This window comes from Rissa tridactyla, chromosome 1, assembly GCF_028500815.1.
Source record: "Rissa tridactyla isolate bRisTri1 chromosome 1, bRisTri1.patW.cur.20221130, whole genome shotgun sequence".
NCBI lineage: Eukaryota > Metazoa > Chordata > Aves > Charadriiformes > Laridae > Rissa > Rissa tridactyla.
In genome coordinates, this window is record NC_071466.1 from 113,834,202 (window position 1) to 113,856,800 (window position 22,599).

At 37.3% G+C, this 22,599-nt stretch overlaps 1 protein-coding gene across 1 annotated transcript in view; it reads right to left on the reverse strand.

Annotated features, from left to right (window-relative positions):
- ROBO1 (roundabout guidance receptor 1) overlaps positions 1–22,599 on the reverse strand; it is a 740,348-nt gene that overhangs the window by 630,827 nt on the left and 86,922 nt on the right. The window contains exon 2 of the mRNA XM_054202528.1: positions 16,198–16,338. Within this exon, the coding sequence (XP_054058503.1) occupies positions 16,198–16,285 (88 nt within the window). The 5' untranslated portion in view covers positions 16,286–16,338. The remainder of the gene's footprint in view (positions 1–16,197; positions 16,339–22,599) is intronic.

Consider the following 22,599-nt stretch of genomic DNA (forward strand, 5'->3'; position numbering starts at 1 on the left):
GGAGAGTGTCCCTGGATTATTTGCTAAGAAGGCTCTTCGGTATCTAGATGAGAAAAAAATGACTCGATAAATTTGATCTAACATCGAACACTCACCAAGTATCATTACTGGGTCCTTCTTTAGTCAATGGTGAGACACAGGTAGTCAAGGAATAATTCATCCCACTTTAACCTTGGCTGCAGCAGGGCTCTACCTCAGGTGTCTCCACTTAACATAAGCTGGAATGAATTCAGACCCTCATAACTACTACCTAATTTATTTCCTTGGGCTTTACATGGTTGAGCTTTTATGTTTACTGAGGCTGGTTCATTTTCAGGCACTGTGCCTGGAGTTAAATCTCTAGGCATAACTCTTTTTCCCCTTCTGAGACCAGAGATGCTCTGATCCAGCTGCCGAAGCTTATGACTCATGCTTCAAGCTTTTCAGCAGGCTCACTCCAGGGTCCCTTCCAAGAGCATGCAAGGATGCAGAAGACTTCACGAAGGCTTTCAAAATTCCTCATTTCTGACAGTACAACGTCCAAACAATGCCATGAAATGTATGACGTGTTCCCATGGCCTTGCTTACTTTTGAAAATACCAGTGAATCCCAAATACTTCCCTTCTCTGCACTCGAGCTGCAAGACTTCTGCATGATTTGGAGCTGCTGTCAGAGTAAGTTGGGAAAAGTACTTTTCCTGTAATACATCATCCTTAGGCCTCTCATCAGCTTGACAACAGAAAAGCCCTCACATTTAAAATCTGATGAAGACTTCTACGCTGCGTCTAAATTAGTGGGGCTAGCAGTACACCCTCACCCTGACCTGTATTTCAGGCAAGCACCAAGGGCCTTTACCCTAAGCTTTGGTTTTCCTGGAAAGAAAACCAGAACACCTGGGCTACAAGACAACCACAGTGCACTTTGCCTTGATCCCTGATTTGGATAATTATAGGACAAACACGCACAAGATAAATAACAGCACATCCACTGTTTAGTCTACAAGCAGCCCAGTTGTCAAAAGAGAATTAACAGACACCAAAGATGGGATTCATCTGACCAAAGGTAAACCCATACTATTTCTTCAGTAAAGAGAACAGGCAACTACAGAGGGCAACCCCAAAAATGCATATAGGACACATAAATGACACTCTGAATGGCCTCTCCTTATCGACACTCTGAATGGCCTCTCCTTATCGAGTATAAAGTCTTTAGAGCCTACGTGATCAGCTTAGATGCAAGTATCTACAACATCAAATATCTGCATCTCTGACGCTAGTTGGATGGATCAAGAACACTGAGTGTCAGCACAGAGATGAAAAACCTGTCTATTTGATAGGTCTGGGCAAATGAGTTGCAACCTTGCACTGTGCTAGAAAATACAATGAAGGACATAGTGTATAAAGAAAACTAGGATTTCTTGTTTCAAGATGTTGTTAAAAAATATTCTTTCTTTTGTTTGTAAATATTTTTGTATTTCTTAAGTTTGTTGATAAAAATTGCAGTGCTGTTAGGCTGCTGTTTCTGAACAGTTACGTTTGGAGTTCTGAAACTTAATTGTTGGTAAACGATTTTTTCCAAAAAAATCCTGTAAACAAAACAGAACACATACAAAAAAAATCATGCCTATGAATGAGTAGATATGCTAGAATATAAAAGACTGTAAGAGAATTCTCTATTGTATTATCTTGACATTGTCACAGCATGCTGTACTCTCAAAATATCGGAACTTAATAACTAGAAAATATAATTTTTCCTATGTAAGCAAGGTAATATTTCTTCCACATACAGATGGAAAAGAGTTGGGGACGACCATCCATAATACCTAGAGTTTCTACCAATTTTGTACAGATAAACTGGGACATGGGTAAATCTCATTTTTTAAGAATATTTCACACCTTAATAATCTTTTGTGGTGAAAAATGTGATTATGTTTCATTCTAATAGTGAATGCCAGAGCTGCTGGGAATTGCAGTCCTCTGATCCAAATTAGGAAACTCATGAGACGAGGTGTGGACTATTAACATCCACGTGTTGGCAGTTTGTTTGAAGACTCTTGTGCAGCAGCACTTAAGAAACCTGTGGCAGATGCACAGATGGACTCCAGTTCTCTGTGGCTGCAGAGTAAACAAGACAGGCAATATAAATCCGGCAGTTCTTTACACTATTACCCTGACCACACTCTAGAAGCACTATGCACTCAAAGACGGGGGGATATTACAGAAATTCTTCCCTAAGCAGTAAATCTAACAAAGCACAGCCCTCTTTTACATTCTCCCACCATGATCATTCCAGATCTTTAAGAAATACCCTCTGAAATCCTTTTGGCAGTGATTTCATTTCTCCTGCAGTCCCTCTGTACCCCTCTGCGTTTCTTTTCCTTTCTTCCTTCCTTCTCTGCCCTCCGTGCTCCCTAGCTGCACGTGCCCAAACCCCAACACGTACTGTCCTTCATTCTGAGCTACACCATGCACTGATGGGCAACAGATGTCTGGGAGTACTAATATAGGTCTTTCTCTACACAGCCCAATTCTCCTCTTCTGTTACATCCCCAAAAATCAGTTTATGGATTCCAAGACGACTGAAGGAAGGAGGATTAAAAAAGTGAGAGAAGAGTGGCTGAATTTATTAGCATGAAGACATTCACTACTATCAGATAAGCTAAATCGTGTTAAAAAGAAGACAATACTATATGTGCAAAAAGAGTTCTAGCATACACAGAGAATATTACAGTACACAGTAACATGTCTGCAAAAGGAGCTTTGACAGTACAGACATAGAGCTGCTAGCATGAAGCACTACCTCACGTTATACTAAACAGGGTAATAATATGCAGCAAACAGGCTGTGAATGTACTCAACAGACACAAAATGTTCATTCATTTATCTTAACTTAAATGCTAGTGATGAATTCTTGAAAACCTTAACATTTATTTTATGATTCTGATGTTCTTTTATTATGCTTCATCGTGTGGTATTTCCTTGGCTAACTTTCTTTCTGCCTTTTATTGTGAGGAACCACAAAGCTTCAGAATCAAAGTATGCGGTCCAGGGGTGCTTCCTGACTCCCAAACAGCATCTGGTAGGTCCCCAGAGTCATTCCGATATGAATGGCAACATGTCAACTCCTTTTTAGGAGTTTCTCTCTACTTTACCTTGTAGTTGGAAGGAGGCAGAGGTAGAGATCTCTTCACACGATCTAACAGAGAAAAGCACAAGGTAGTGAAGGATGAGACCCAGACTTCCCACATTTGTTTTCAGGCTCTTAGGAGTGCTGCGCCTACTGTAACAGTCATTCTGCACCAGTCCCTCTCTCTTCTTCTTCTTCCTGTACTTGTTCCACTCTGTTTTTTCCCCTCTCAGGTCAAATTCCACAGCAGAATCTCTTTATTTTCCCAATTCCTTAATACAAGCATCCTCTGACTCTTTTCCCACGTTGTTTTTATCTGACTGGCTCTGCTGTGAAGCAGCTCCATCCTGGAAATTTATTTGGCATCACTCTAAGAGAACAAAGGATTGGATAATCTTCTTGATCACTTTATGGAAGTCCAACTCTTCAGGGGCAATGATCACAGGGAAAGTCTTGCTCATCCTTTCCAATCTAAGAATATTGAAAGATTTTTTTGCAGATTCCATTAATATGTTAAATCTAACATCAGCTGCTGCATATGAGATTTCATGGGCTTACCCAACTGGAGCACATTTGAGTTAAGTTTTCAAAGAGCTGACAAAAAGATGCCAGTTCTTGCTCCAAAATGTTGAGCATGTAAGGGCAAAAGAGAGTCCTTTTACCTGACCTTTTATTGGGGAAAAAAACCAAAACTAAAAAACAAAACCACCAACCCCATAAACAACTCCGAACCATTTCTCTTACATTAAACAAACGTATGAATTTGGTTCACCTGGAAACATGGAAAATTGCAATCCAAATGCCAGTCAAAAGGTAGGTCCTAATAATGGGAACTCGTCAATCATATAGTCAAGTGCATTGCTTTATCACTACTGAAGATTGAAATAAGCTTTCCAAGTGATTGAGAACTTTGCTGTATGGTTGGAGCTGAACTGAACATGAAAACAAGAAATGAAAAGATAATTGTAGAAGCATAAAAACTTCATGCTACTTCTCCTCTTTGCTTACATAATCAGGCTAAAAAAAAAAAAAAAATTTCTGTAGAAAGAAGTAAGATAGCCCAAACAGAAATATCCATGAGGTGGGAATGAAAATTTCTGCAGAGAAAAGGCTGCAAACCCGTCTTTAAAAGTTGAGGAATGAAACATGATGTTCCTTTATGAGACTGAACGAATGCATATATTAAAGATTAAAATATGAAAACAAAGCCTTCAGCAGAAGACGACTCAGATCACCTAAGTCTTCACTCTGACAGAAGTAAATTCATTAGCAAGTTTTAATCATCACCGCAAGTGCTCTATGGCCCTTTAATGGGATTCATTACTTTTGGACTACAGTATTAAAATATTGCTTATGCTTTGTTATTTACATGAATGCTTATGTCATCAACTATCAGAACAAGGATTTTATACCAGTGGCCTACAATAAAGCAGTTGTATTCTAGATCTAACTTCAGTTTCAAAAAATGTGGAAAAATGTGCTTTTATGGATTTTAAACATGTTATTATGTAGCCATATATATCACACATGCCTTTAGTCTTTTTTTGAAAAGAAGATAGACTGGTTTATTTCTAGTATCAACATTCTGTCAGTCTTTCTGAATTAGCAAAATGGAGTGTTCTGCAAATGCTGACCAAGGGATTTCACGGATTTCACTTATTTCTTGCAAGGTGACTGTAACATAGATTGATTGGAATTTCTGCAGTAATAGAAAGGTTAACTATTTCGAACCAGAGCTCAAAGCCAGACTTGACACTGACTGAATACCTTCATAAACTACGACTGACCTCAGACCATCCTTTTTCTCACTGTACTTAATTCCTTTAAAATACTCGATGATTCAGTCTTTCCTGCTGAAGCATGCGCAACTTTTTTCTTGTAATGTTTAAAAACCCTCTGCACATTCCTTCAAAAACCACAGGGGGCAAAAACCTTAATAATGGCATATTTCTAAAAAAGACCCAGGAATTAGAAGCCAATTTCATTTACAAACTATGCTATAACCTTAAAAATGTCTACAATAGGATAAAATACCATGAAGTCTCATAAGAAAAGCAGCACTATGAGATAAAGACAGCAGACAGTGAAAGAACAGCAGACTGCAATGCAAAGTCAAGGTCCCAGGCTAGCTTTAAATAAGCTAGCTCGGGTCCCAGAAGTAATCTAAGCTGTGACAGCAGGGAGCTCAATTCGAGTAAGTTGTGTGAATGCTGGAAAGAGCTGAACTTAACTTAACATTTTGACCTCTCTATGCAGCAAGCCCTTTCAAGGACAGAGTTTTGAAAAAGGTATTTTTCAAAGGAACGGAAAATAAACAAGGAAGGTAGGCAGTAACACTGTCCTCTTCCCAGCCCTAAGTTTCACACATTTTAGTTCAAATTCAAAACTGCCTATATATTTTGAAAGTTTAGGACAGCGTACCATCAAATTCAACACCGGTTTTGATCTGCATAGCAGATTGCCGTGATTAACTTAGGAGACCAATCCAAACTACCTTGTTCAACCCAAATGCAAAACCAAAGTTAACGCATAATAAGCTTTCTCTCCTGCAACAGCGCCACCTCAAAAACAGAAACCCCTCATGATTGCTACATCAGAAGCAGGCCACCAAAGTGCTGAAATTTCAAAGCAGATGTTAGTTATTTTGTACAAAGGTGGCTGAAGTAAACCTAAAGTTTATAGTAAAGCTAATCACAGGTATTTCAGTTTGTAAATAAATTAAAAACTGATGGATAAAACTCTGAGATGTTATAAACAACTGATAAAAGCAAATGAAATAGTCAAATGTAGGAAATAAACCAATGGGAACTGGAAAATAACAAATCCATGTACAAGTAAGGAGACAACAGATTAAGGAGGCAACCAAACATATGCAACCAAGAGGTGATTTAGCTCTTACTTAAACATCTGTAAACTCTTTCCCAGTCTTCCTCAGTGGGAGATGTAGTTGTGAACATCCACAGGCTCTAACCTCTCGGCTAAATCCAATTCTAAATTAGCACAATGCTTACTCCTGATTTAATAATCAGACAGAATCCAGTTTATCAGCTACCACTCCTAAGCAAACAGGTACTTAAGACACATGGCAAAAGGAGATGGTGGAAACTGCTGAATAGAAGTGGTCATGGGCATCACATCTTTCAAAATTGTGATGCTTATTTGTTACATGCCAAATCAGCAAAGAAGCCTGAGCACGTGCCAAATTTCAAGCATTAAGCTATCCTAGAAAATTTAGTGTAACATACAATTAAAGGAAGACATGGTTAAACATTAAGTAATTAAAAAAAAAAGTAAGTAATCAATTTTATGCTAGCTCTGTGCTACGTTTTTAGATGAGTGTTAGTGAATATAACAAAGCATGTTTTCTGAAATGGTACTGCATATGAACAGAACCTTTCATTTTATACCTATACATATAAGTGCCAGATGGATGTAAAGTGAACTGGAAGTTGTTTAATCGTATTGTGAGTAAGGGAGTACTGTAAGTGAATAAAATCCCGAAGGGCATAACTGATCCATTTTGCAAAGACAGGAGAGAGAAAGGAAGAAAACAAAGCATCCTTTTGTTGCGTACCATTAACTGCCTTTTTATTTTCATATATTAAAAGTGTGACCTTGGAGGTCACCTCATCTGTGTGTCAAAATAAAGTAGACTTAAAACCTCAGTCATTTATGATCTGATTTAAAAAACAAGTTCTAAATAATATCAATTAAATTTTACCCTTTGGGTAACGTTAGGGAGGGGGGAAAAAAAAAAAGAAAAAAAGACAAAGAAAAAACACATCCAAAATGTAATTAAAGAAACGTCTAAACATGGAAACTTAGCAGTAAATGGCTAACCAGATGTGCTTGGCAGCACTTTTAAGGGGTCTTTTATCTTCATGGTAGCCTGTAACAATGCCTTGAGCAAAAATCATTTGTAAAGGATAGGTGTTTCTTTGTTTTCATACAACACAGGAAGGAGAGTTGGCTGATTTGGTAGTAGCGTACATTGAATACGTGACGTTATTTTGACAATTAGTGTACAAAATTTAAATTAATATAGGAAAAATATTTAAGCTGTGTTAACAAAAATAGAAACTCACTGAAAGTCACGGTACCTGCAGCCTTACACAGTTTAATTTATCAAACATACAATATTGACTTCTCTGAATATGGGCCATATCTAAGTTTATCCCTGGAGCAAAATAATAGGTGGTGATTTTAAACCACAGAGAAAAGTAGAGTATTTTTCTAAACATTTATAAAATGCTATAAAAAACAGTTGGAATAAAGAAGACACAACAACTAGGCTGCACACACACATTGCTGTACTGATAACACCATCATGGGTATAGCATAAATACTTATTGTCAGTCTAACAGAACAGTGAACATTGGAAAAAAAAAAGCTTAAAATATAATACTTGCTTGCTTTCACCAGTTCCACTTTGATTTAAAATTCAGATTAGACAAAAGGCAGTAATTTCCTGTTTAGGTTGTGAAAAAATAAGGTGGCAGTCTCTGACAAAAGGGTATTTTTTCTGCATATGCAGATACAGGTGCATATAAATCACCCTTTGTCAAGGCAGAAATTTGCAAATATGTTCGACACTTATTAAAATATTTAATAAAGCATCTCTAGACACTCTGTTTCACAGCACTGAAAAATAAATTAGCAAGTGTAGATATGCCTACAGTAACCCCTTGAGTAGTCATAAGTGTGAAAACACCCTTGTAAATTGTTGCATTCTTTCACTGATATGACTGAAATTAGTTTTATAATTGATGTTAAAGACATTAAATTGCTTTGAAGCTCTAACAGATTCATCATCTAAATAAATATTAGATTCAATGGAGACTCTATGTCATTTTGTACTCTACCTTTGTAACCAAAGATTATTCTCAGGCTAATTGATGAATTATGTAAAGAAGCACTTGTTCTTGTTATTTTTAATATAGGTAGAACAACTCCTGGTGAAAATTCTATTTATATTATTTACAAATATATCCATAGCATTTATACCAGTTCCTCCATTAACCATACGAAACATGATCTTTATAGAGAATTCAAGCAATGCATTCTTAGATTGCTGTATGACAATGACTGTAAGGTAACCTTGCTACCAATTTTGGAGTATCAGTTTTGCAGTATATAGACTAAGAAAGTTTTCAACATAAGTTTGTAATGCCTATGATAGATACTCAAGAACTTATTATGCTATTCTCATAATCAGCCTATTTTTGTCTCTACAAAACTTAGATTTTCAAGTAAGACTATTCATGAACCAAGAAATTACTGTTTACCAACAATTTTACCAACAGAAGCTTCAGAATCTGGTCTACACATTTACAAAATCTTCAGCAGTGGCCAATCAAGCCCATATCAGAAATTCCCTCCTCATCATATATATGCAAACCTTTTTATATGACAACGATCATCATTGTTGAAATTTTTTCTTCTTGTTTACCTTTTAATTTATTTTAGTGGGTAGACTTCCCAAAACCTTAATTTTGAGATCAGTTTTGGTGAATGCTCTGTCAGTGCATCCAAAACGTCTGTACGTTTTGAGGAAAACCACAGGCAGAGGCTTCTAGAGGAAAAAAAAATAATAATGGAGGCAATGCCTCTGGGATTACATCCTTGAAAAGTGAGAGAAAAGAAAAGGAAACAAAGCGAAGTGTGCCTTCTTAGATATGCACAGAAAGAGCTTATAAAGGCGCCTACCTGCAGGCACAATAACAGCAGCTGTAGCATCTAACCTCTATCAGTCATAATCTAGAACAGTGCCACTTTCTATTAACCAAGCAATAGAGGAACTAAAATTACTTATACTAGTCTACGCAAGTCACTCAGTTTGCTCCAGTGCATTTTGATGACTTAATTAGGAAGCCAGTGCAGCACATGTGGTTTTCCAGCCAGGTTCATCACAAAGGCCACATCATCAAAGCAGAAGAGTTGTGTCTTCTACAGCTAGATTAAAAATAGGGATTTCTTCATTAAGTCTCTTGCAGCTGACTGTGCCTCTTGGTTTGTCTCCGTCTATTCAGACAATTAAATAAAGCGTCATGCTTTATTTATTTCTTTTTAAAGGCTAATAAAGAAGCTGTGAATTGAAGTACAGCTGGCAATCTTTTTATTTATTAAGACCTCAGCATACACAGTGACGATCTCTGGAAGGCAAGGCACGTGCTGGGATTTTTATTTTTTTGTTCCCCTTTTCATATACATCCTCTTTCCAGGCACAACGATTCTACTATTAGGAATTACAAACCTTTGTCATCCTCCCAGGCAGGGAAAGGAGTTAAAAAAAACAACCACACAATAAACCCCCCAAAAAAAAACCAAAACAAAAAACAACAGGGAAAACCTAAGGTCACACCACTAAGCCAACAAATCTGAAACAATCTGAGTACTTTGAAAATGTGTTGATGTAGATCAAAATAAAAAAAGATGGGTAAATGACAAAACTGTAAAAATCAGCTGGCATATATCGGATAGAGTCAGAACAAATTCAGTCACAATATTCCAAATTAAGAAAAAAACCAGCTATGTATTTTTAGCAGCATGGATGGATGAGTCGATAAATTACATGATCATTATGTAGGTAAATTAACTGAAAACAGTATACAAGATTTACTACACAGTTTCCATTTTCTGATAACAAGAAATGATTCTCGTGTTATTGAGTAATCCTGTTTGTACAGTCATAATGGAAATCATATATGGTAATATCACACCATGAAAACATCATCATTTTTCCTTGACAAAAAATACATTGTATCATAACATAATGTGTTCTAGCATTAATTAATGAATTTTGGGATATAGGAATATCAATTAGTGAAAAAAAAAAAATTAAAATATTTTGCAAGGATGGTATTACCTTGTACTTCAAAGAAACCTGAATGGTCCATGAGCCAAGATGACTTTTCAGTCTTAAGAGTTAGTAACTGATAGTTGTATGTCATTATGCATACTTACACATGCATGTACGCGTGCATAAGTATATACAGTGGTCAAATTACATGATCTCGGTTGGTACTGCTTCCTGTCTACAAGAGGTTAGAGCATCGCCTACGCACATTGCAGGCATAAGAGAGAAGGAAGAGGCAGACATGATCAGAAACAAGGTCTTTACAAGAGCACAGATGCCAGTTCTTCTCTTTTTAAATTTTTATTTAATTTAATCTGTCAAAATAGAGCCCCTTCTTTGTAGGGGCTAGCCAGAATGTGAGTGGTGGTGGCTTTGGGTTGTTTGTTTTTTTTTTTCCCCTCTTTTTTCACATCTGAATTGAAGAATATTTTCTGTCTGCTTCAAGTTAATTGGATGTGGATGACAGAAACACATCTTTCCACATGTTCCTTGACCCCAGCAAGGTCTAAACTGCCTGTCTGCTTTCTCTGAATTTGACCTTGAATACCACAATCTACAAACTTGGTGGCACTTACAACTGGAAACAATACATTAAATCATCATCCCTTGCTACACATCACTTACAGATGCATTTGTCACAGTTACATTAAATTAGGATCACAAAAATGTAATTTATGGCCAAGAGTGACATTTGATAAAGCCTGTGAAAACAAAATCACTGGAGAATATGCACCAAAACATGGTATTTCTTGCCACTACTGTTTGTCAACAGAACAGTTCGTCCAACGTGTTCCTTTCTACGGTAGAAGTTACATGACAGAAAGTTAAGAACATGACAGAGAAGAATCTCTGGTCCTGGTTATTAAGTCGCGCTTGAGCTGGCAGTGTGCCCTTGACCCAGGGAAGGATACCAACATACTGGGATGCTTTAGTGAGAGCATGACCAGTAGGTCAAGGGGGGATTAGCTCTCTTCAGTTTTCATTCATGAGTCTGCGGATGGAAGAGTGCGCCCAGTTTTGGGCCACTCACCCCAAGAGAGAAACAGAAAAATCAGAGAGAGCCCGGAGGAGAGCCTTTAAGATGGTCAGGGGGCTGGAGCGTACGAGATACTGGGAGAGACTAAAGAAGATGGTTTGGTTTAGCACACAGAAGTTGAAGGCAGTGGTCTAATTACAGCCTTCAACTACCTTAAAGAAAGTTTTGCAGAAGTGAGAGCCAGACTCTCCTCAGAAATGCACAGTGAAAGGACAAGATGCAAGAGTAGCAAATTACAATACAAGAAGTTCCATCTGGCTCTAAATGGAAGTAAAGATTCACCTTGAGAGTGGTCCAAAGAGCTTATAAAATTTCCACTCCTGGAGGTGCTCAGAATACAGCTGGACACAGCCCTGCGCAATCTGATTTAACTCTGAAGACAGCACAGTTTTGAGCAAAAAAAGGAGACTAAATGACCTCCATATGCCTTCTAACCTATTTTTTTCCATGATGCTATGAGTGTTCCTACATCAGAGCTACACGCTTCCCGTCTATATTTATACATATGTCTTTAATCAAAAATAGCTAAAGGTTATCTTCATTTGGGCTCAGATTCAATGAAAGAATAAGTGGAATCTGCATGGAATTTGGGCACCTATGGTTAAAAATTTGACCTTGTCAAATCATGTCCTTCCGTCTTTAGAGTTAACATTCCTCTGAGACTTAAAGCTCTGTTCCTGAGAAGGTGTAGCTTTACGTAAGTTTTGAGGGTTTTGGCGTCTATCTTTTTCTTTATTTCCCCTGTGACCTACAAGCTAGGCTTTCCTGTTCAGGTGCTCTGAAATGCTTAGTGGCTCATGACGAAATAGTTATGAACACCACTTTACTTTCAAACAATACAAAATTATAATCAACAAAACTGCTATCTTTTAAAAATATGAGCTCAGTTGTTGGATCACTTGCTCAGAAAGGGTGAAAACTATCCTCAAGTACATCCCAATTGAAGGAATTTAAATCCATATTCCCTTCTCTTTGACAAGTGTCAAGGGAGTACTGGTCACTTCATTTCCTTAGCTCAATGAGTCTTCACTCTGGAATTTGAGCATACAATTCTCCTTGCCTCTGAGCCTGTGACAAAAGACAGTCAACAGTTAAACTATGGGTTGGGTTGGGTTTGGCTGAACGTTTTCTTTTTACACACTATTCTCAGAAAAACCCGCACAACCATAAAACTAGCTGAACTCTTCACCTGAACTATTCAATGCCTCCTTCAGACCAATGAGAGATTTATTTTGGATAATTGATTGAAAATTCATTCAGGCACTTAAAAAGTACAGAAGAATGAATGAGTCCACATTACATTACACAAGACACTGATCTTCTTTATGAAGCAGCAAATGAAGAACTTTCAGTGCTAGGAACCATTTTTTCAAGGTACCTTCACAGGTTGTAGGGGAAACCAGAGGAATACAGGATTTCTTGTTGAAATGTATCAATCTCACGTATAAACCGGAAGTATCATTTTCGGACAACAAACTCAGTAGCTTGACAAGGAGGTGACAAGGGAAAGCTACAAATCTTGTTTTCACTAGCCAGATCAGAGAGTCTTGAGTACTGAAAAGTTAACAGTGATTTTTAAAAATCACACCAAACAATGTAGTTACTTATGCTACTGAACTTGGCAAAAACTCTGATGTAAGAGTTTTCAGATTCCAAGAATAATTGCTTACACCTTAGCATGTTACAGGCAGTGAAAAAAGACAATTTGCATTTATGAAAGTTTCATTATGAATAATAACTGTCTCCTGTTGAAAGAGGCAAACAAGGTAGGATAGTGAATGAATATAGTGTTTCACTAGTAAGCCAAGAAGTATTAGGCTGGTTCTCTTCAGGATTTCAGCAAGCTTCTACGATTATCAGAGAGGCTTGTTTTGTGGTTGGTTTTTTTAAACTTACACCAGTGAAACATATTTCTCAAATTTACATTTTACCATGTATTTTTTATATATTTTATGCGTTGTTATATATCTGCATCTCCTAAAGGAAACCTACTTCCTGGAGAAACAGTGCACTTCACAGATCAAAAAATCTATCAGAAAAGCAATCTTTTTTTACTTGATAATGATGGAAATATATCAGGCTTTCTAGTGTATCATCAGTCTTTGCTCAAGTACTGAGAGATAGTACTTGTAGACCACAGAGATCTACAAGCTTCTATCAAAATTTCTTTAAAATCTGGATTCAAAAGGGGTTTTCTCCTCATTTTCCTCTCCCCAAGATCTACAGCGAATTCTGTTACAAAAATCTCTTAATAATCTAGCGGGACTATGCAAAATTTGTCATTCCATGGATTTCCAAGGCTTTCTTTGTAAAGCTCAAAGTTGACTAGATCCCACATATCTGGCACCTGTTCCAGTTCAGATGGAGGTCACTTCCACAATACTCCCGCTAAAGGACCTGATCCCAACCCCAATCAAATCCATGAGGAATACTCCTACTATCTTTATTAACAGACCACAAATCTGAAAGCTTGTGCTCACTTCTATTGATGTAAAAAAAAAAATAATTCTCAGTTTAAATTATTAAAGTCTTTTGCTGCATGTGGGATTTACAGTTCTATGTTTTTTCGACAACGTAGTAACTGGTAACTTTAAAAGACTTCAATGACTTAACTGAAAACATAAAGCTTAACATATGCATCTAAACATAATATAGCATTAGTTAATGCCATGTTTTCTTAGATCAGTGCACTTTAAAATCAACTATATCAAGTTTTACAGCTTTTAAATATGCAGAGAAACTGGAAAGAAAAATCACATCTTTCCCAGATAATGTTCAACCCCTGATTAAATAAAGATGTGCCAAGGCAGAGCTACTTTATGCCTCAGGAGACAGCCATAGTGGAATTGCAAGTGTATTTTATATGTGAATTAGAGGTAAGATGTAATGACATGAGATGAAAGGCTCAGCCGTGATTTTAATAAAGGGGAGAGACAGTACTTCCCTGTGGACCCCATATGCAAAAGAGTGAGACTCAACAAGAATATATGAAAAGATTCAGCAAAACACACAATAAATGTTTCAAAGTTATAAGACTACCATTAAAATTCATCACATTTTACTGAAGTTGAGAATTCCAGTTCTGAAGGTAAGCTTTAACACATTTCTGATAGTTTGTCATATGAAATTAAAGCTATGTCATCTATAAGCTAGAACAATTTTCAGTTTTTTAGATGAGACAGAATTGGAGAGTTTGAAACTATAAAGTTTAATTTTTTAAAGGTTTCTAATAACATGATCTAAAAATAATGTAGTTGAATCTGTTATTTTGAAAGCATGGGTTTTATTGAGATAAAAAAAACACCACCACAATTTAGTAATACTATGATCACAGGCGTTTTAGCTGCTTAGTGCTCTTAGCAATCATCAGAAAAAGCTGTTACCTATTGCTCTATTGATATTTTTTATGGATACAGCAGAATTCCAAAGAACCATTATTTATTTTTTTTCCCCTATTAAATGGAGGAAAGGGTTTGAGATTTTGCACAGGTCTCTCTCTTTCTGTGCAGTAAGAGAAATATAAAAAATTAGAAGAAAGGCATGCCTTTGTAAGGAAAAGACATGAAAAGAGCAAAATGAATGGGATGAACTGCTTAAAGGAAAAAAAAAAAAAAAATCCCGTTGTATTTGATCTTCTGTGATAATCACACTCCTGGCACCCTGCCAGTGAGGCTGAGCATGCTGATGTCTGGCCAAGTAGTAATCTCTTGGTTCAAGTCTGAGGTCTGTGATGAATATTACAAAGCAGGGACAAAATCAGAATGCCACCTGTGATTTTATTCTGAAACTAATTTGATGGAAAAAGTAATACAATGCAAACAGCCTTTTTAGTAGAGTCTACAAAACTATGACTAAATTGAAACCAATGCAAATGGATGGAGGTAGCTATCATGCAAATACATTTGGATCTGCAGGCTTTCTTTTTAAAAAGAGCAGTAGATGTCTTTGTGACAGGTAAATTGCTTTGAAATTACGTTTGAAGTCTGAGGTCAAACTTTTTAAATGATAATTTTAACTTACGTGTTCACTTATTCTGGAGTCTTTTTGCATCTCCTACATAACGCATTTGAAACCAACAAAACCGTGTGTGTGTGTGTGTGTGTGTGTGTGTGTGTGTGTGGAGCTGAGGGGGTGGGAAATCAATTCATTTTCTTAATTTACTTTCCCTGAGCCACCATTCATTATAGGTCAAAAAACACTTGAAGAAAAAAACCTCTTCCTTTCTCTTTTCATTCAGTAGCCTGTATTTAAACTAGTGACCTCCAGATATATGGAGAACAATTGTATAGCCACAAAATTCTACGCGCACAGTGTCTTCAACTATGAAATCAAGCCAGTAGAGTCTTCCACATTATTATTCAGATGCAAAGCAGAAAAAACAACCATCAGCATGTCACTTCCTTTTTTTATGAGTCTATTGTGTTTTCCTACATTTGACTGAAAGGTTGTGCATTATGAGCAGCACTGATCAAAGTTTGTTTGGGTTTTTCCTAACAAATATTGAATATGATTCAGAAGTTGTTTTTATAGATTTATTTTTAAAAAAACCAACCCAACAAAACAGATTTCGTTTCTTGTATCTCACTTAAAAAAAAAACCCACTGTTCACTGAAGGGATACAGGTTACCTATTTTACCACCACCTTCTCTTTCAAATTGGATGATATCTTGCCATTTTTATACGCGCTTACTATTCCTCTCTGCGCTAGTAAGACTTGCCATACCCGAGCACCACTACGATCTCAGATCTCTAGGACTTCACTGAAAACACTGCATTTCAGCTATTTCACAGTTGCTTCTATTTTCCTTTTTCTTCAGGAAGGTTCTCTATAGATTTCCTATTCTCTTTGATATTCAAGTCTGTTTCTGCACTCTATTTCTTCCCTCCGCCAACAGTGCTAATCAAAGGAATGCTTTAACAGCCACCTAAACCTTCTTGTACTTGTATTTTCAGGCCGTTCATTTTCTATATTTTCCATTGCAATCAAAAAAAGAAACTCATTGCAGCACAGACAATACAGTACTTAATAAATTCTATGTTTTAAATATGCAGATATGCTCACAAATTTCTTAACTCCACACACACACACGTTAATACATGGAGAGAGATCCTCAGGTATATACGCGCACATATGCACACAGACAACATAAAAATGATTCATAAAAACATGAATATTTCTGTTTAAATAAAAGGTACCTACCTGGAATGAGCTGACCCAGTAACTGATGGCATCTTGAAAGGCTGAATACAGCTACTATGACCAAAAAAGGATAATGTTTCCATTTCATGATGTGCCCTTCCTTGCATTACACCAGCTCAGCAGCACTAAGGTAAATGGTACCTGCAATACACAATGGAAATAAGAACGGACAAATTAATGATAAATACAAAGTACTTCCAAACAATTTTGCCCAGTGTAACTCTATGAATTATGCTGGTTTCAATACAGTTTTAGCTATTAAAATAAAGTTAAATTTTCTAACAATTAGGAAGTTGTACACCACAACCAGAATATTAACTACCCTTGCAGAGCAAACAACCTCAAAACAGATGTTTTAAAGGCAGGCATGAGGAGCCCCATAGCGCACATGTATATTTTAAAGTGCTGCATGTTGTTTGGTCACATTACCCAAGTTATTAAAGAAATTGCTCAGTTTGGCAAGATAATTCAGTGTGGGATTAATCCATCCCAGTTCAAGGAAATGCTTAAATGCTTGCCTAAATTGAAAACGCTTCAACACTATTCAGCTTTCTATACAAGCAGGGTTAAAATTTTACACTAGTCTTCTTCGTATGACACGGTATTTTGCTGGATGAGGATTAGGGATATTTTTAGCCAGGAATAACTTGAACAGTTAACGTAACTTTCTGGTGAGTTTCTGTGTTCTTAGGGACAGAACATTCTCATCCGACTGGCAGGAAAATGGAATCTTATGAAGGAAGAAAATCTTTTGGATTAAAATGTGACTTTTACACTCTTTTTTTCTGACCACCACAACTGTGGTTTGAAAAGTATTCATAGTTCCACCACTGTTGATAAATAATCTCTGCTCATCCTACTCTTTTCTTATGCTTCAGCTACGGTAGTGCTTAGTACAGACTTTGCCAGAGCTCCTCAGGCCTTGTTTACACCATACCAACCCGTTCAAAATGCCTCTCCTTCTATAGGTTTCTAAAAACCATATGGTGTTATTTAGATGACCATAGATTTCTAAAAACAGACTTTTTTTAGGCAATGTATTTAATTAAATACACACAATCTGTACATAAATGAGGTTCAGTGTTTTGTTTGGGGGCTTCTTTAGGGGGTTTGGGTTTTTTTTGTTTGGTTTGTTTGTGGGTTTTTTTTTAATAAGGGCCTTTATCTCAATACAAACTGAAATGTGTGTGACTGCAATGTCCAATATATTGCATAGTACCTGGGGTTCATGTCAAGTTCTTGATGACAAAAGAGACACTATTTTAAGTGTCTGTCAAGTTACTAGATGGGCACAATTGCCTGACCCTAACCAACAACTAAATACCATCAAACACAACTGTAAACATGAAGTGGGCTGACATGCGAAGCTCTATTCCAACAATAAATAATTATGTTGGACCTTGATAATGTTACAACTGCACTTCTCATTTCTCTCTCCTCGTACTCATTCCCCTTGTAGTTAAGAAAGTATACCTGGAGATGAACAGTTTGGATTATGACTCCTACATCTCCTAAATGCCGGCAGACAGAATCGTCACAGTGAAAAAACCTATGGTGCCGTCAGTCACTTCCTCAGTCTGCCGGGCCAGAGACTTTTCAACTGTAAACCTAATACATATTTAATGACTGCAGATAGAAGAGTTGCATCGTTACTGGGAGTATTTGGTGTCATCTGATACTTTTGGATGTTCAGAACTCCATAAATAAGTTAAATATGAATAGATTGAAATCACATGCTGCGTTTTACATTTGCTTCTTGTGTTATACACGCGCTTCTATTATCTTAGCAACCAGAAATAATAATACTCCATTTCCTACTACTGCTTATTACCTGAATCCTACAAAACATTTTTTCTTCATTTTTCTCACTTCATCTGTACTGCACACAAAAAACTCAGTTCCTTCCATTCCCATTCTTTTAATTTCACCTATCACTTGTATGACTGCTCTTCTGTTGCAAACAGCTTGACAGCTCTTAATGGCAGAGTTAACGTCAATTAATGGCCAAGGTGCTACATGCTGCTCTAAATGTTATTCATGATATGACTCCGAGACTGAAATGAGGATTTGCAACTTCAGGCCTTTAGAATATTGATCTCTTTCTCTGTACAGTAATACAGGCTTGCTTTATAAAACTATTTACCACGTTGGTTTCAGATTCCCACAGTTTCTTGAGCTCTACTTTCTGCCTGCAAATACAAGATTGAATGTTATTTCTAACTCAAAGCTGATGAGGCAGCCCATTGAATTTGGTTCACCCAACAAAAAAAATAACACTTTCAGTTAAGGAGTTACTTTGTCATTATAATGTGAGGTGCTCACACAATATATGTCAATGTGAAAGAATCATTTCATTAATACATGTGGCAAAATCACTCAAGGACTCAGAGATTTAATAGCAGTCTGTGTTCCCATCCAGTGGCAGGACACAACTCCTACTGATATCAATAAGAGTTAAGATCACATATTCTAGAGGCAGAATTTGATTTGTGGACAAAATTATATTGGGTTTATGTGGCAAGGTGCTGGTAGAGGGGGTGCTGCAGGGTGACCTCTCTGAAAAGAGGCCAAGGGCTGCCCAGAGCCAGACACAGCCAGCTCCAGCAGACCCAACAGGGCACAACTGAGCCTGTCAGCCAAGCTGATGGTGCCTTTGGGAAAGCCTGTGTAAGAAAGGCCAAAATGCCAGACAGGCAGAGGAACAGGGGACAAAAGGGCCATAAACAGGAGAGGGAACACCAAGGTGAGAGCATGAGAAGCGGAAGGAGATGCTTCAGGCACCAGAGCAGATTCCTCTGCAGCCGGTGGAGACAACCACACTGGAGCAGATATCCACGCTGCGGCCCCTGGAGGAGCCTGTGCTGGAGCAGGTGGACGTGCCCTGAAGGAAGCTGCAAGCCATGAAGAGCCCACACAGGAGCAGGTTTATCCTGAAGGACTGCAAGCTGTGTGAAGTAACCACACTGGAGAAAGGGAAAAGTGTGAGGAAGGAGAGGCAGAGAGGAGATGTTATGGACTGACCACAACCTCCCATACACCATCCCCACTCTAGGAAAAGTTTTTTGGGGAGGCAGAGGACTTGGGGATGAAGGAGTGAAGTTGAGCCTAGCAAAAAAAGGGGGGGGAGAGGGGAGGAGGGGTGTTTTAGGTTTTGTCTTTCTCACCATCCAACTCTACTTTAATCAGCAATAAATTTTGCTCTTTAGCCAAGGTTAATCCACCACAACCATAAAAGCTGGGCAGGAAGATGAACCCCAGCAACACACTTTATGGCACTTGCCCTATCTGTGAAGGCATCCCATGCATGAATCCAAAGTTTTGTCTTTTCCATACCTCTCTCTTCCATTTACTTAATCGGTAGACTATGACTTCTTTTTAATCCCTTTGTAGGTGACAGAGCTCCACAGGGAGCTCAAATGTTAACTGCCTGGCTAATTTGTTAAAACCTTTTCTGTCCTCTAATTCTGCTTGTGTTCCATGTTTGAAACATGATATTTAGTTCTAAAACATGAAATTATTTCAGTGTTATTATTCTTACAGAAAATTTCATTGAAAATTGCTTTGATGAAGCCACATAATTTTAACATGAAAGCAAAGCTTTTTAGCCTACAGTTTAAGAACAATTCTTGCAGATATTCCTTGAAAACAATTCTGAATAGGAGGATAATTCTCTATATTTGGAGTATAGTGCTTTCTTCTGAAACAGTAGCCCTGATCACAGGGAAGATAAAGTAGAAAAAGATGTCATCAGAATGGAAAATGTTTTTCAGATAGAAGTTGAGTTCAGCAGAAGAGAAACAAGCTCTTTCTTATCATAGTCTACCGCCACTGCGCCCAATTCAACTGCTACACTATAATGGAAGAAACCCACAAAAGTGTATCACAACCAATGGGATTCAGCTGGCAATGTAAAACACTGCTCCCTTAGTACATACTAAAAGTCCATGAAGTATAGAACTTCTATTCATATACAAATTTCTCAGTGTTACAACATTTAACTTTTTGATCATAACAACTGAGCTAAATGTTTCTTTGTTTGGTCCTTCTCTGCAATTAGTCTTTCAGTGCCTGAAATACAAAACTAACATCGCAGAATAAGGACTGGCGCTAATGAGATGTTGGTTGTGAGTGATGCACTTGCCATATAAACTTCAGCTGGCCTGAGACCTCACTGAACTCTATATCAAATGACTGCAGATCTTCACCAGAAAGTGCGAGAAAAGATTCAGGTCCAATGCGTTGTCCAGAGTGCACAATGAAGATAAACACTGGCTCCTCTATGACATTATAATCATTAAAGAATCAATGGCAAATTAAACTGCACAAACCCAGGGGGGAAAGAAGCACTATGGTAAATGCAGGGAAAGGGCTAATCAATTATTTTCTTCCACTTCTCAAGCATAGTACTATTTATCACTATAGCTGGTTGCAGCATTCAGCAGCAGAAGCACAGACACACAGACAAGACCAAGACCAATGCTGGTATTCTTTTCAATTCCTGCACCACCCCTTTTTTTTATTATTATTTTTTAACAGTTTGATTAATATTGTTGCTTCCCTCAGATACAGCAACTGTCTTGGTAAGACTAAATTTTGACAGTACGTTGAATAGATAAAAAAGTCACAAAGGTCAGGTAATTAAAGATTCTAACTTGTAAAAATAACTTCCCTTTGTAAAATTTATGTATTTTGGGGTAAATATTATGCTGAAGAGGATCGTTTACCTATGGGTTAAGACAGAATTTTGGTTTGCCATGTACCCAAAGGCCATTTTGGAGTGGACTGGCAAAATTTCACTGAAAGCAGAAAAAATAGAAAATCTTTTTGAAGAAATGTTACCTCATTTTGAATGCAGAAAATTTTTAAAGCCTGTCATGTATTGTTAGGCCTGCTGTTATTGGATGGACCTTCCTGTACTTTCAATCCTTTTGTTATAAAGTCCTAATGTCTATTAGTCGGACACACAGTTATCTGGTGATCTCTGTTTAGACTGACGCTACTTTCTGAACTTACTCCTCCTGTACATTATCATCAGTAAAGTTATATATCACTGAAATTAAGAACTTCCCTCTACTATTTTAAACATCCTGTCTTTGTTAAACTAAATTTATTTGGAGTTCCAGGAGGATGAGAAGGAAGCACTGCTATACATTGTCTCAACTGTTTCCATTTAGGAGCAAGAATGACACAGGGTTGATGAACTAGGGGAAAAAAGCCCGGCCAGTTCCTTTTCTGTTCTAAAGTAAATCAACTCTACTAAGATCAAAGCAGCTAAAAAAATATAAATCTATTTAAACCAGAGAAGTTATCAGTATAGAGCATCTATGGATCTGGACTGTGATCCTCTCAGTGACAGTTTCAGCAGACATTCATGAGGCTCACCTTATTTAATCTTTTAGTATTCCAAAACATTTGTTTTTTTAGAACCAAACGTTAGGGCTGTTTTAATAAATACGATGCAAGATTTATACTTTACTTGTTGAAGCTGTGGTTTTGGTTTGGGTTTTCTTTTTTTTTTTTTTTTTTTAAATGCAGTGAGAAAACCAATAGTAAAATAATTAATAATAATAATAGTAATGGATTGAATATGCTCAATTTACATTTCTGAGCTGGTAGGTGACAAACTTATATGTAAAACAGGCGTACCTAGATTTTGATTGACTTGATTCTCTGTATGGTATATTTACTGCCTAAGCAGTACCATAGGAATAGTTCACCTAGTATAATTCAAAGAAAAAAAAAAAAAAAAAAAGCTGTGTCCATGTTCATCCACTCATACCGAAAGACTGCAGCAGAAACCTAAACAGCAGTATCAGCCTGACAAATTGTGGTATATGACATAAACTGCAGCCTAAACCCTCGATACCCTCTACTACCCTGCCTACACATCAAAGCTCAGTGTAAGGAACTGAACTTATGGGAAAAGAAACATCTTTTCTCCCACCAGTTTCAGTCTCATAAACAATCTCTGTACCAGAAGCTCTGCTAATCTCTAACATTTTCTTCATGTGTATGGCTGTATAAGATGAGATTAATTTTGAATAAGTGACAACTTTAACAAAGAAGTTTTCCTCAGGAAGTAGCACATAAATGAGACGGTGAGCAACAGAATGTGATTTCCGTGTAAGAAAGCAATATATTCATAATGCAACAAATTTGCAATGCAAGGTACGAAGCACAAAGTGGAATGTTAGGGAGTGTAAAGAGAAAGCAAACTCACACAGACACTCCACCCCACCGTCAAAACAAAACAAAATAAAACAAAACAAACCCGAAAACCCAATCAAACACGACTGTAAAACAATGACTTCCAATTGTTCTGTGAATTGGGGCCACTCAAGAAAACTGAGAGTGCCTTGCAGGCTCCTGCCCATGCTTGACCCCCAGACTTGGTCTTCTCTC